This window comes from Cibotium barometz, chromosome 47 (genome assembly GCF_041138505.1).
Source record: "Cibotium barometz isolate CiBa-2024 chromosome 47, ASM4113850v1, whole genome shotgun sequence".
NCBI classification, from domain to species: domain Eukaryota; kingdom Viridiplantae; phylum Streptophyta; class Polypodiopsida; order Cyatheales; family Cibotiaceae; genus Cibotium; species Cibotium barometz.
In genome coordinates this window covers 40957967-40973719 of record NC_141092.1, presented here as the reverse complement: position 1 = coordinate 40973719, position 15753 = coordinate 40957967, and the positions used below count along the sequence as shown (strand labels likewise).

The 15753-nt window shown below is 42.1% G+C and overlaps 1 protein-coding gene across 2 annotated transcripts in view; it reads right to left on the bottom strand.

Moving 5' to 3' along the window:
• Positions 1-3189: 3189 nt before the first annotated feature.
• LOC147611686 (uncharacterized) overlaps positions 3190-15753 on the bottom strand; it is a 31318-nt gene continuing 18754 nt past the window's right edge. Inside the window, exons 2-3 of one of the 2 annotated variants that reach the window (XM_086784738.1) lie at positions 4104-4233; positions 3190-3995 (exon numbers count right to left, since the gene is read on the bottom strand). In XM_086784738.1, the coding sequence (XP_086640864.1) occupies positions 3768-3995; positions 4104-4233 (358 nt within the window). In that variant the 3' untranslated portion in view covers positions 3190-3767. The remainder of the gene's footprint in view (positions 3996-4103; positions 4234-15753) is intronic. The other variant, XM_086784739.1, reaches the window with a different exon arrangement.

Here is a 15753-nt window from a genome sequence, read left to right as displayed (position 1 = left end):
GTATATCATCTTGACCAATGGTCAAAGAGCACCTAATTGTTCTTAATGGATAAAAACCACATGGGAAGAAACAGGTCAAGTCAACACAAGCTCCTCTCACACAGCCTACAATGGACCATTTAACCAACACGATGTGCGAATAAGGGCTTGCTTGTTAATGCTCCCCTAGACCTCTGTATCTCTTCTTCCATTATTAAGAGCCATAGCATTCCCACTAACCTCAATAAATATTGTAATCTTTCATGTGATTTGCCAAAAAAAAAAAGCAAAGAAAAAGAAAGAACAAACAAGAGCAATCACACATAATGGCCCCCACACCCATTACGATCCCATCTGCTTTAATTTTTCATGGTATTAACTATAGCTTCTTCATCCCTATGGATATACTCAAAGATATGCAACATCTACTTATCACCACCAAACATACATCTACCCCTCAACGTCTTCCATCCGATCACGAGGACGTAATCAACATCAGAAAGGGGGGAATGTTAACCCAATTTTAGAGTTAACAAGGTTTACTACACCCAATTATATGCTAAAGCATGAGTAATCTACATCAAATGTTAAGGATGGACACACCAAACCCACGTACAAACAAGCCATGAAGTAATGGTGTCCAAACTCAAACTTGGATGAGCGCCTGTAAAGGTCCTACGGATAATTAATGGAGTTTCCTGCTCCAAGAGCGTATGGTAGTGAGCTTCGATGTGCTCCCTAGTGTTGTAATGCATCAATGTATTATGAGATGAAGAAATGTATAAGCAATATTCCATCTTCCATCTAGAAGCTTTGGGTGCCTACCCAACCACATAGTTTAAGTGCGTGTGAACGTTTATGGCCATGTATATAAGGCAATTTCTCTCATAATGCAAGGACACTCTCCCATTGTGCAATTAAGCTTTCCCTCTTACTAAACCTCTCTTTAATCTTCTCTCTAATGCATGCTAGTGAGTGTGTGTGAGTGATTTGATATGAGAGGAGGGAGTAGTGCATGTAGTGCAACACGATAGTGTGACAATATTGGCTCACGGTAGAAGGTGAATGATAAGCTACCCATGGCAGTGTTGAGCTTAGAGACCTCAAGGTTTGCGAGTTCGGCCATCAAAAAGATCCCCATGACACGTTGAGGTGAGTAGAGATGAGCGGTTTCCTCTTTGTTATCTCTTAGCCTTAATAAAGAGAGATAACATGTAGAATCAAATCAACTACATAACTGGCAGAAATATCTTAAACAAAGTTTGCATATGTAATAAGCAATATAAGACGAGTGGATATCAAACTTTTATTCAAGTTTGAAAATCAAAATAACACACCAAGTGTAAATCTAATAGCACAAAGTACATGGAGTCTGTTACCATATGCAAAGCAATACCAAAAAATATTAACCAAACATATATGTCAATATCCCAGGAAAGCTCCATAGGTAGAACATACCTCTTAGACTTCCTTCGTGGTTTCCATAGACACATTATGCATGAGGTCAAGATATATAATGTTACCTAGCTTTTTCTTTATTCCAAAGCTTCTCTAAATTCTTTACGCTATCCCCTAAAAGGTGAAAACAAAAGGAATGATCCTAATACCCATCAAAAGATTTATAGAATCAATCCCAAAGCTCTTCTTCATGAAGGTGATCATCAACCACCAATTTAAGTTTCATAATCAAAGCCCATTAAATGATGAGGAATCCACCAAAGCCAGTCACCATCTTGAAGTACTTATAAAAGTACAGAAGGCATGATGATGTAAAGTACCTATAGCACTTTCAAACCATGTGTATCATCGATGGTGTCACAATCATTCTCATCCTTCTATAAGGAGAAAAGGAAATTTATACAAGCAGCCTTTCTAATGTGTAATAGTACATGATTGATATGTGAAGTTACTAGCTAGCATGCAGACATGAGACAATCAACTAAGAAAACATTCATCACAAGATTTTTACCAACCAATTCTCTAGCTATATGAAGTTGGGCCAATAAAAAGTCAAGCATTGCCAAGGGTCCATAGTCTTATTGCCAAGCATTTGGATGACAAGAAATCCAAGGATAATGATAGCAAGTCTCAAAAGGAAGTTTAAGGAGAGAAGCGTAGAGGATGGAAGAAGTAAAAACCTCCACCAAATTGGATAATTGTTTCTAAAGAGTGATCAAAATGAAAGATTACTTGATTATGAAGATAAAGACACTAACAATGAGATCCCTTCCTTACATCAAGATTAAGATCAAAATTTAAGCTGTATTATTTATCTCAAATAATCTATTTATTCAAATAATACATTATTATTCATGTACTTCTCAAAAAAAAATCTTCAATTTTATTCAAATCTCTCCCATGAAAGATTGTTTTTGTATAAAAGACATTTTTGCAAGAAAGCTCTTTCATTCAAAAAGATAAAGCATAAAATACTTTAAGATTACAAGCTACACCAAATTAGAGTTATAGGAGGTGTTTAGATTATGCTAGAAGTTTTAGAGGCTATAGTAGACTAGTTTGAGAGGATTTAAAGGTTACAATATAAATAAGATTAGAGACTAGATGTGAGATTATAATTTAGGTTAGAAGATAGATAAGATATTAGGGATTAGATGTCAAATCATATGATTTATTTCTTCTATTCATTTTTCACATTTTCATTTGAAAGAACTTTCATATAAAGAGAAAAAAAAATCTTATTCTATACAAAAAGAATCCTTTGTACAAGGAATGAATTATGCAAAACTGATGTGTGTGAAAATTATTCGCTACTTCCCTTGAAGCAACAGCTAATTCAAATTTCGAAGCCGTACAGGCGCAGCGCCTAGAACTGTGGACTATCATATGATAGCATGTGGCACACTAACTTGGCTATGACACGGAAAGAGTTGGCTGATCTAGAGTTGTAGCTTAGGACTCAGCAACTCTCATCACTTGCACATTATATCACACTGTTCACTAAGGGACCAAAGAATTGCAAGTCTTGACTAAAGTCTTGCTCAAAGTGGAACATGACCACAATGTGGAAATCATTCTCCTACATCTCGTTCATCCAAGACCAAAGCTCAACCAATAGGATTGATGCATTACAAGGCCTTCCTAGCATAATGAGGTCCAAAATTTGGTCTCTCACTACAGAGGTGCATGTTCATCCTGAAGGGAAAAAGGAGAGCCTTAAGGGTATGTCCACACTATCACAAGTTGCAACAGTAAGATGAAAGAGATTTCTTGATTGCATACTTACTAACTCATTCCATATCTGGTTGTCTATAAACTTGGGAGTTCACCCCTTTCTAATTGATAATGTGGATTTATGTAAGAAGAGCCAGGCAGCCAACAAACCGCTTACATTCTTCTTGTCGGCTGGCACCCATCCACAACGTATGGATGAACCAAAATTGTGATGCAGCCACCATCACATTGCATACACGTACGGTTCAATTAGCCAAAATTGTGGTATGGCCATCATTACATTGCATACACATATGGCCATCATTACATTGCATGCACATATGTTCCATAAGCTCATAACAATCTTCCATGGGAGGCTCATGTTCACATCATGCAGTGATGCCCCATTGCATGCACGTGGCAAACATCTGTTACTAACAAACCAACTGGTCATCATCATAGACTCGCAATAATAGGAGCAAAAGAACGCTGTTGTGTATGGTTGGTGTCTTGTTGAAGTCTATCAAAGGTGATCGACCACCTTGGAGCAACAAGCAATGTGCTTGAGAATTCTGGAACCTTATTTGCCTCAACAAGATTTTTAAATATTTAACAAATCAATCTCGCAGCGCCTTTGACAAGTGGTAGCTGGAGAAGACAGAGGATGATATGACCAAAAAAGAGGAGAAAAAACTCATCACAACAGCAGCGTCTGCTTTCGAGCAGAAAAGCCATAGCTTCCAGGTGGAACAGGCTGGTGGCCAGATGTTATGTAAGCCATGTCGAGAAAGCTGCGCTGCCGTTGCAGCTGCTGTGCTTGCTGAGAACAGCAACAACGCTAGTACCTACATTCACACATAAAAAAGCATTAAGCCTGATACTCGCATGTAAAGCAAGCTACTCAAAAATTCTGTATAATGAAACCAAGGTTGCATACTGTACCAAAAATTCACCTGATCACAGGCATATACGAAGAGTGTTTTGTTGTAAGTAGGGAAGTCCTCACTGACACTGGACCGTCCAAGTAGGACCAGCTGCCAGCAAGAATATATGAATGAGATCACGTTGAGGGCGACCAGATAGCTGCATATAGAAAAAGCCAATACTATTGCTTTCCAGTTAGATTTCTCAGTAGGATTGCCTTGCTTTTTTGGATCATATATGGTCTGCTTCCTTGGCTATGACGTTAAAACAACTCCTCCTCTCTCTCTCTCTCTCTCTCTCTCTCTCTCTCTCTCTCTCTTGCTGGCATAGTGCTCTTCAGCAAGTTTACATCCTATTCCTTGCACTCCGGTGCCATCATATAGATCATATGTGCTCCTTTGGCTCAGCTCTCTTTCTCTCTCTCTCTCTCTCTCTCTCTCTCTCTCTCTCAGGCTAGTAGAGAGAGAGATTTATTAACATCTACTAAATACCCAATGGGTCTACATTGACCAATCCTAGAAGGAACAATCAACCCTAGTCCTGCCTAATTTTACACAAAATCGGCTCATATTAATTGCATAGAGAATTATATAGCTCCAATGTAAATCACAATGTTATAGGGCCAATTAGAGAAATTAAGAGAGTGTATCCTCTCCTAGCTTTCTCACAGGCCACCGTGGGTACACCCCAACCGCAACCATAAATGATTCTCGTGGATCCTCTTAAGCTGAGAGCTTTATATCAGCAAGTATAGGATTTGCAGACTAGAGTTACTCTTGGGGAGCAACGATGGGCTACCCCTCAACCAGGGCCATTTATCTCTTTGGCTACCTACCCCACCTTTCACTCCGAAAATGCTTTCTGGAGAGCAGAAGGAAAGGCCCAGATTTTCTTAAAGCTTAGTTAAGTAAATGGGATTCACATTTCGCCATTATGCACTATCAAGAGAAGCACAAAATGTTGGTGGTGGAAATGTTTTTGAAAGGTCGCGCCTCCTCTTGGTGCCAAGATCTAAAGTGTAAGCCCATTATGGGAAGCCCTTAAACAAATGTTTGTTGAGGCTTTTGTTAGAGAGCCAGATGAGACTGTAGACTGCCGCCGACTGCAGGTTATTCAATTGTTAGACAAGTCTTTTAATGCTTTCACCTGAGAATTTAGAGAGGTCCTCTCTAAATTCTCATCCACCTATTCTTTCTTCAAGCAATAAAGTCCTGTGAGGACGCATTACACTTCACACGTATCTATCATGATACGGTGACGGCCGCTCGAAAGGACACTACAAGTCCTCATCAATGAAGTGGATGGAAGAAAAAGAACAGAAAAGTGTGGAGAAACCGCCGAGCAGCAGTATTGCAACCCAGAGACCTAGCGGGCAGGTCTCTATTTCTAAGCAACCTAAATCGAGGCCCCCAGGAAAGAAATCTTAATTAGATCCTGCTGCTGCTTTTTTTTCGACTCGCCTCAGGCCCAAGATCCTCCCATGGTTACTGATTTTTCACCGCCCGTAGGCACTTAATTATCTGCCCGTAGGTGATGCCACCGAGGAAGTACCAAGGGGGGTTTTGAACCCAGGACCAAGAGGTCCTAGGTAAACACCTGCACCACTTGAGCTATCACCTCATTGGCAATTAGATCCTGCTTCTAAGACCCCTGTAGCCCATAAAGGGGAGTGCCATAGACTTGGCATTTTGCCTACAACTGTCCTCTCAACAAAAAACCTCCTAGTGGTGGTGGTGGTAATGAATGTCACATGCAGAGAAGCCCTGTGTGTCTTCTTTCAGCCCTACGTAACTGAATACGAACCTTGATGCAAATCACCAACAAAGATAGAGAGAGAGAGAGAGAGAGAGAGAGAGAGAGAGAGAGCTGTATTTTCAGTATATTCATATGATACAAAAAGATGTATGTTCTATACAAATCTATGGCCTTTGGAATTCCCAAAAGGGTAACCTACTGCCTATCTATGACCTGCCCTCGAGAGGATCAGATGAACTACAATGAACAATGTGCCTTTTTATAGGCTCTTGGAGGACTTATTCAACTAGCCGACTGCTGTCCACTAGTTCCATGGACCCATAAATCTATATATGCTGCCCACTGGAAGTGTCTCACCTCCTTTGCCTAGCCGACTGATATCTGGTCCACAAAATAGCCTTCACATGCCTGTTAAAGCTACTAATGCTCAAATCCTACTATTATATGCTGCCTAATCAGGGATTAGCACTGAAAATCAATCATATCCATGTGTACACATGACATGGTGGTGGTGGGCAAAGCAATGTAACCACAGACCTATGCACATTTGGCATGGATCAGTTCCAGGTAATAAACTAATTTCCTCCATTGATGTTTATTCATTCAATGCTAATTGTGAGAACTGTTGTTTTAACACAGGAGTGTTTGGTCCACATGATCTGATTGACAGGTGAAGTTATGGGCTCTTATGCATGTTTTATTTGATGATGGAAGATGCTTCTCTTATCCAGGGTTTACCTATCCCAGTGATATTGAGTGACTATCGATACATCGTAAATATGACGCATGGTGTAACCCAATGCTGGCAAAGAAAAGTTCCTAAGCTCAAGTTGAAGATTCAAGGCTGCGAGAAGCATGTACTTTGATTGTCACATGCGGAAGCTCTTGGAGTCTTCTTTCAGCCCTAAACACCATCCTGGAAAAACCTGATGCAAAATGCAAGCAAGCGAGATGGATAGAAGAGAGAGATCGTTGAGTTTCAGTATATTCATATAGTACAAAAAGGGTGTGCATGTCTTGGTCAGCCATAGGCTGCCATCAAAAGGTGGTAAACACCTAGTCTACATCTAATCTAGTGACCCTACTCCCTAGAGGAGTGAATGAATCAACTACTGAGCAAGTCATGCCTTATATAGGCCCTTGAATACCTTATGGACTGGCCGACCTGCTGTCCGCCAGGTCCTAGACAAATATTCCATAAAATGCTGCAGCTCCTTCATAAACTGGCCGATAGTCTCCTGTGTCCTCCACAAGGTGGTACTGCCCATACTAGCAGCACAAGCTCCAAAAGCTGGTTCTAATCTTGTCTTTATTTGTTGATCAGCCATGGGATCAGCATGTACATGTGCATGCACATGACATCCCCCTCTGCTAAACTTGATAACAGGATTCCAAATTCTATTCTTGGATGACTATCATCATCCCATTGTCTCTTCCTAGAGTCCCAAACTTGTCACCCTTCTCTTCCTGGCAACCTTTCACTAAAAACCATGCCCGGTCTCCAAATCCAACTCCAAATCTAATGAAGATCTATGCATATGTTCCATCCTGTCCCCTATCCCTTCATGCCTTGTCCCTGAACACTTTCTTTAGTCTTCTTTTCCTGAGTATTGAGCCTAGCACTCTCACTCCACCCCTGTGTGACATGTGAGGTCTTCGACCGTAGTAATCACAACCTTAGTCTAACTAAACTACACTTAATGATGTTTAAGAGATAGACAAATATGTGTCAATGCAATGCAATGCAGCTATATTAGATGATGAATGCAATTACAATGAGATCTGAATAGATCTATGATGCTGAATATGCTGCCTATATGCTGAATATATTGATATGCTGAATGTACTGCTGTCCCGCTGTCTTTCCCTTGTCTCCTAGGAAGGAAACGCTGAAGGGATGGCTTTGGGACTGAAGCAATGCTGATGTGATGCTGAAAACACTGATGTTCTCCTGTTACCTGGGAAGGAAACGCTGAGGAGATAGATGCGTTTGCTGAATAGGATGGACTGAATGCTGATGCGTGGCTGAATATGCTGCTCCCAAGGCTTCCTGGAGAACACTTTGCTGAATGCTCTCTTGAATGCGATGCTGGACTGAATGCGATGAAGGGCTGGAACGCAGATGTCAGATGCCCCTTCATCCACTAAAACGCTGATGATCTGAATATGCTGCTCCCAAGGCTTCCTGGAGAACACTTTGCTGAATGCTCTCTTGAATGCGATGCTGGACTGAATGCGATGAAGGGCTGGAACGCAGATGTCAGATGCCCCTTCATCCACTAAAACGCTGATGATCTGATAGGTGATGATGCGCTTCTATTTATATGCGGGTACTGATGCAGGTCGGCCAGTTTGCTGCAGTCGGCAGCTCTGAATATGTTCAGACTGCCATAAAATACTATAAATGCCATAAATGCTATTAAGGCTGGTCGGCTGACTTGAATGCTGTCGGCTGCCTCCACAAGCCCCAATGCTTCTATCTAGATGGTTAATATGATGCTACAATGCTTCTGTCTAGATGGTTAATATGATGCTACAATGTTAATATGATGGTTAATATGATGCTACAATGCTTCTGTCTAGATGGTTAATATGATGCTACAATGTCTAGATCGTTCATCCAAGACCAAAGCTCAACCAATAGGATTGATGCATTACAAGGCCTTCCTAGCATAATGAGGTCCAAAATTTGGTCTCTCACTACAGAGGTGCATGTTCATCCTGAAGGGAAAAAGGAGAGCCTTAAGGGTATGTCCACACTATCACAAGTTGCAACAGTAAGATGAAAGAGATTTCTTGATTGCATACTTACTAACTCATTCCATATCTGGTTGTCGATAAACTTGGGAGTTCACCCCTTTCTAATTGATAATGTGGATTTATGTAAGAAGAGCCAGGCAACCAACAAACCGCTTACATTCTTCTTGTCCGCTGGCACCCATCCACAACGTATGGATGAACCAAAATTGTGATGCAGCCACCATCACATTGCACACGTATGGTTCAACTAGCAAAATTGTGGTATGGCCATCATTACATTGCATACACATATGGCCATCATTACATTGCATGCACATATGTTCCATAAGCTCATAACAATCTTCCATTATGGGAAGCCCTTAAACAAATGTTTGTTGAGGCTTTTGTTAGAGAGCCAGATGAGACTGTAGACTGCCGCCGACTGCAGGTTATTCAATTGTTAGACAAGTCTTTTAATGCTTTCACCTGAGAATTTAGAGAGGTCCTCTCTAAATTCTCATCCACCTATTCTTTCTTCAAGCAATAAAGTCCTGTGAGGACGCATTACACTTCACACGTATCTATCATGATACGGTGACGGCCGCTCGAAAGGACACTAGAAGTCCTCATCAATGAAGTGGATGGAAGAAAAAGAACAGAAAAGTGTGGAGAAACCGCCGAGCAGCAGTATTGCAACCCAGAGACCTAGCGGGCAGGTCTCTATTTCTAAGCAACCTAAATCGAGGCCCCCAGGAAAGAAATCTTAATTAGATCCTGCTGCTGCTTTTTTTTCGACTCGCCTCAGGCCCAAGATCCTCCCATGGTTACTGATTTTTCACCGCCCGTAGGCACTTAATTATCTGCCCGTAGGTGATGCCACCGAGGAAGTACCAAGGGGGGTTTTGAACCCAGGACCAAGAGGTCCTAGGCAAACACCTGCACCACTTGAGCTATCACCTCATTGGCAATTAGATCCTGCTTCTAAGACCCTTGTAGCCCATAAAGGGGAGTGCCATAGACTTGGCATTTTGCCTACAACTGTCCTCTCAACAAAAAACCTCCTAGTGGTGGTGGTGGTAATGAATGTCACATGCAGAGAAGCCCTGTGTGTCTTCTTTCAGCCCTACGTAACTGAATACGAACCTTGATGCAAATCACCAACAAAGATAGAGAGAGAGAGAGAGAGAGAGAGAGAGAGAGAGAGAGAGAGCTGTATTTTCAGTATATTCATATGATACAAAAAGATGTATGTTCTATACAAATCTATGGCCTTTGGAATTCCCAAAAGGGTAACCTACTGCCTATCTATGACCTGCCCTCGAGAGGATCAGATGAACTACAATGAACAATGTGCCTTTTTATAGGCTCTTGGAGGACTTATTCAACTAGCCGACTGCTGTCCACTAGTTCCATGGACCCATAAATCTATATATGCTGCCCACTGGAAGTGTCTCACCTCCTTTGCCTAGCCGACTGATATCTGGTCCACAAAATAGCCTTCACATGCCTGTGAAAGCTACTAATGCTCAAATCCTACTATTATATGCTGCCTAATCAAGGATTAGCACTGAAAATCAATCATATCCATGTGTACACATGACATGGTGGTGGTGGGCAAAGCAATGTAACCACAGACCTATGCACATTTGGCATGGATCAGTTCCAGGTAATAAACTAATTTCCTCCATTGATGTTTATTCATTCAATGCTAATTGTGAGAACTGTTGTTTTAACACAGGAGTGTTTGGTCCACATGATCTGATTGACAGGTGAAGTTATGGGCTCTTATGCATGTTTTATTTGATGATGGAAGATGCTTCTCTTATCCAGGGTTTACCTATCCCAGTGATATTGAGTGACTATCGATACATCGTAAATATGACGCATGGTGTAACCCAATGCTGGCAAAGAAAAGTTCCTCAGCTCAAGTTGAAGATTCAAGGCTGCGAGAAGCATGTACTTTGATTGTCACATGCGGAAGCTCTTGGAGTCTTCTTTCAGCCCTAAACACCATCCTGGAAAAACCTGATGCAAAATGCAAGCAAGCGAGATGGATAGAAGAGAGAGATCGTTGAGTTTCAGTATATTCATATAGTACAAAAAGGGTGTGCATGTCTTGGTCAGCCATAGGCTGCCATCAAAAGGTGGTAAACACCTAGTCTACATCTAATCTAGTGACCCTACTCCCTAGAGGAGTGAATGAATCAACTACTGAGCAAGTCATGCCTTATATAGGCCCTTGAATACCTTATGGACTGGCCGACCTGCTGTCCGCCAGGTCCTAGACAAATATTCCATAAAATGCTGCAGCTCCTTCATAAACTGGCCGATAGTCTCCTGTGTCCTCCACAAGGTGGTACTGCCCATACTAGCAGCACAAGCTCCAAAAGCTGGTTCTAATCTTGTCTTTATTTGTTGATCAGCCATGGGATCAGCATGTACATGTGCATGCACATGACATCCCCCTCTGCTAAACTTGATAACAGGATTCCAAATTCTATTCTTGGATGACTATCATCATCCCATTGTCTCTTCCTAGAGTCCCAAACTTGTCACCCTTCTCTTCCTGGCAACCTTTCACTAAAAACCATGCCCGGTCTCCAAATCCAACTCCAAATCTAATGAAGATCTATGCATATGTTCCATCCTGTCCCCTATCCCTTCATGCCTTGTCCCTGAACACTTTCTTTAGTCTTCTTTTCCTGAGTATTGAGCCTAGCACTCTCACTCCACCCCTGTGTGACATGTGAGGTCTTCGACCGTAGTAATCACAACCTTAGTCTAACTAAACTACACTTAATGATGTTTAAGAGATAGACAAATATGTGTCAATGCAATGCAATGCAGCTATATTAGATGATGAATGCAATTACAATGAGATCTGAATAGATCTATGATGCTGAATATGCTGCCTATATGCTGAATATATTGATATGCTGAATGTACTGCTGTCCCGCTGTCTTTCCCTTGTCTCCTAGGAAGGAAACGCTGAAGGGATGGCTTTGGGACTGAAGCAATGCTGATGTGATGCTGAAAACACTGATGTTCTCCTGTTACCTGGGAAGGAAACGCTGAGGAGATAGATGCGTTTGCTGAATAGGATGGACTGAATGCTGATGCGTGGCTGAATATGCTGCTCCCAAGGCTTCCTGGAGAACACTTTGCTGAATGCTCTCTTGAATGCGATGCTGGACTGAATGCGATGAAGGGCTGGAACGCAGATGTCAGATGCCCCTTCATCCACTAAAACGCTGATGATCTGAATATGCTGCTCCCAAGGCTTCCTGGAGAACACTTTGCTGAATGCTCTCTTGAATGCGATGCTGGACTGAATGCGATGAAGGGCTGGAACGCAGATGTCAGATGCCCCTTCATCCACTAAAACGCTGATGATCTGATAGGTGATGATGCGCTTCTATTTATATGCGGGTACTGATGCAGGTCGGCCAGTTTGCTGCAGTCGGCAGCTCTGAATATGTTCAGACTGCCATAAAATACTATAAATGCCATAAATGCTATTAAGGCTGGTCGGCTGACTTGAATGCTGTCGGCTGCCTCCACAAGCCCCAATGCTTCTATCTAGATGGTTAATATGATGCTACAATGCTTCTATCTAGATGGTTAATATGATGCTACAATGTTAATATGATGGTTAATATGATGCTACAATGCTTCTGTCTAGATGGTTAATATGATGCTACAATGTCTAGATCGTTCATCCAAGACCAAAGCTCAACCAATAGGATTGATGCATTACAAGGCCTTCCTAGCATAATGAGGTCCAAAATTTGGTCTCTCACTACAGAGGTGCATGTTCATCCTGAAGGGAAAAAGGAGAGCCTTACGGGTATGTCCACACTATCACAAGTTGCAACAGTAAGATGAAAGAGATTTCTTGATTGCATACTTACTAACTCATTCCATATCTGGTTGTCTATAAACTTGGGAGTTCACCCCTTTCTAATTGATAATGTGGATTTATGTAAGAAGAGCCAGGCAACCAACAAACCGCTTACATTCTTCTTGTCCGCTGGCACCCATCCACAACGTATGGATGAACCAAAATTGTGATGCAGCCACCATCACATTGCACACGTATGGTTCAACTAGCAAAATTGTGGTATGGCCATCATTACATTGCATACACATATGGCCATCATTACATTGCATGCACATATGTTCCATAAGCTCATAACAATCTTCCATTATGGGAAGCCCTTAAACAAATGTTTGTTGAGGCTTTTGTTAGAGAGCCAGATGAGACTGTAGACTGCCGCCGACTGCAGGTTATTCAATTGTTAGACAAGTCTTTTAATGCTTTCACCTGAGAATTTAGAGAGGTCCTCTCTAAATTCTCATCCACCTATTCTTTCTTCAAGCAATAAAGTCCTGTGAGGACGCATTACACTTCACACGTATCTATCATGATACGGTGACGGCCGCTCGAAAGGACACTACAAGTCCTCATCAATGAAGTGGATGGAAGAAAAAGAACAGAAAAGTGTGGAGAAACCGCCGAGCAGCAGTATTGCAACCCAGAGACCTAGCGGGCAGGTCTCTATTTCTAAGCAACCTAAATCGAGGCCCCCAGGAAAGAAATCTTAATTAGATCCTGCTGCTGCTTTTTTTTCGACTCGCCTCAGGCCCAAGATCCTCCCATGGTTACTGATTTTTCACCGCCCGTAGGCACTTAATTATCTGCCCGTAGGTGATGCCACCGAGGAAGTACCAAGGGGGGTTTTGAACCCAGGACCAAGAGGTCCTAGGCAAACACCTGCACCACTTGAGCTATCACCTCATTGGCAATTAGATCCTGCTTCTAAGACCCTTGTAGCCCATAAAGGGGAGTGCCATAGACTTGGCATTTTGCCTACAACTGTCCTCTCAACAAAAAACCTCCTAGTGGTGGTGGTGGTAATGAATGTCACATGCAGAGAAGCCCTGTGTGTCTTCTTTCAGCCCTACGTAACTGAATACGAACCTTGATGCAAATCACCAACAAAGATAGAGAGAGAGAGAGAGAGAGAGAGAGAGAGCTGTATTTTCAGTATATTCATATGATACAAAAAGATGTATGTTCTATACAAATCTATGGCCTTTGGAATTCCCAAAAGGGTAACCTACTGCCTATCTATGACCTGCCCTCGAGAGGATCAGATGAACTACAATGAACAATGTGCCTTTTTATAGGCTCTTGGAGGACTTATTCAACTAGCCGACTGCTGTCCACTAGTTCCATGGACCCATAAATCTATATATGCTGCCCACTGGAAGTGTCTCACCTCCTTTGCCTAGCCGACTGATATCTGGTCCACAAAATAGCCTTCACATGCCTGTTAAAGCTACTAATGCTCAAATCCTACTATTATATGCTGCCTAATCAGGGATTAGCACTGAAAATCAATCATATCCATGTGTACACATGACATGGTGGTGGTGGGCAAAGCAATGTAACCACAGACCTATGCACATTTGGCATGGATCAGTTCCAGGTAATAAACTAATTTCCTCCATTGATGTTTATTCATTCAATGCTAATTGTGAGAACTGTTGTTTTAACACAGGAGTGTTTGGTCCACATGATCTGATTGACAGGTGAAGTTATGGGCTCTTATGCATGTTTTATTTGATGATGGAAGATGCTTCTCTTATCCAGGGTTTACCTATCCCAGTGATATTGAGTGACTATCGATACATCGTAAATATGACGCATGGTGTAACCCAATGCTGGCAAAGAAAAGTTCCTAAGCTCAAGTTGAAGATTCAAGGCTGCGAGAAGCATGTACTTTGATTGTCACATGCGGAAGCTCTTGGAGTCTTCTTTCAGCCCTAAACACCATCCTGGAAAAACCTGATGCAAAATGCAAGCAAGCGAGATGGATAGAAGAGAGAGATCGTTGAGTTTCAGTATATTCATATAGTACAAAAAGGGTGTGCATGTCTTGGTCAGCCATAGGCTGCCATCAAAAGGTGGTAAACACCTAGTCTACATCTAATCTAGTGACCCTACTCCCTAGAGGAGTGAATGAATCAACTACTGAGCAAGTCATGCCTTATATAGGCCCTTGAATACCTTATGGACTGGCCGACCTGCTGTCCGCCAGGTCCTAGACAAATATTCCATAAAATGCTGCAGCTCCTTCATAAACTGGCCGATAGTCTCCTGTGTCCTCCACAAGGTGGTACTGCCCATACTAGCAGCACAAGCTCCAAAAGCTGGTTCTAATCTTGTCTTTGTTTGTTGATCAGCCATGGGATCAGCATGTACATGTGCATGCACATGACATCCCCCTCTGCTAAACTTGATAACAGGATTCCAAATTCTATTCTTGGATGACTATCATCATCCCATTGTCTCTTCCTAGAGTCCCAAACTTGTCACCCTTCTCTTCCTGGCAACCTTTCACTAAAAACCATGCCCGGTCTCCAAATCCAACTCCAAATCTAATGAAGATCTATGCATATGTTCCATCCTGTCCCCTATCCCTTCATGCCTTGTCCCTGAACACTTTCTTTAGTCTTCTTTTCCTGAGTATTGAGCCTAGCACTCTCACTCCACCCCTGTGTGACATGTGAGGTCTTCGACCGTAGTAATCACAACCTTAGTCTAACTAAACTACACTTAATGATGTTTAAGAGATAGACAAATATGTGTCAATGCAATGCAATGCAGCTATATTAGATGATGAATGCAATTACAATGAGATCTGAATAGATCTATGATGCTGAATATGCTGCCTATATGCTGAATATATTGATATGCTGAATGTACTGCTGTCCCGCTGTCTTTCCCTTGTCTCCTAGGAAGGAAACGTTGAAGGGATGGCTTTGGGACTGAAGCAATGCTGATGTGATGCTGAAAACACTGATGTTCTCCTGTTACCTGGGAAGGAAACGCTGAGGAGATAGATGCGTTTGCTGAATAGGATGGACTGAATGCTGATGCGTGGCTGAATATGCTGCTCCCAAGGCTTCCTGGAGAACACTTTGCTGAATGCTCTCTTGAATGCGATGCTGGACTGAATGCGATGAAGGGCTGGAACGCAGATGTCAGATGCCCCTTCATCCACTAAAACGCTGATGATCTGAATATGCTGCTCCCAAGGCTTCCTGGAGAACACTTTGCTGAATGCTCTCTTGAATGCGATGCTGGACTGAATGCGATGAAGGGCTGGAACGCAGATG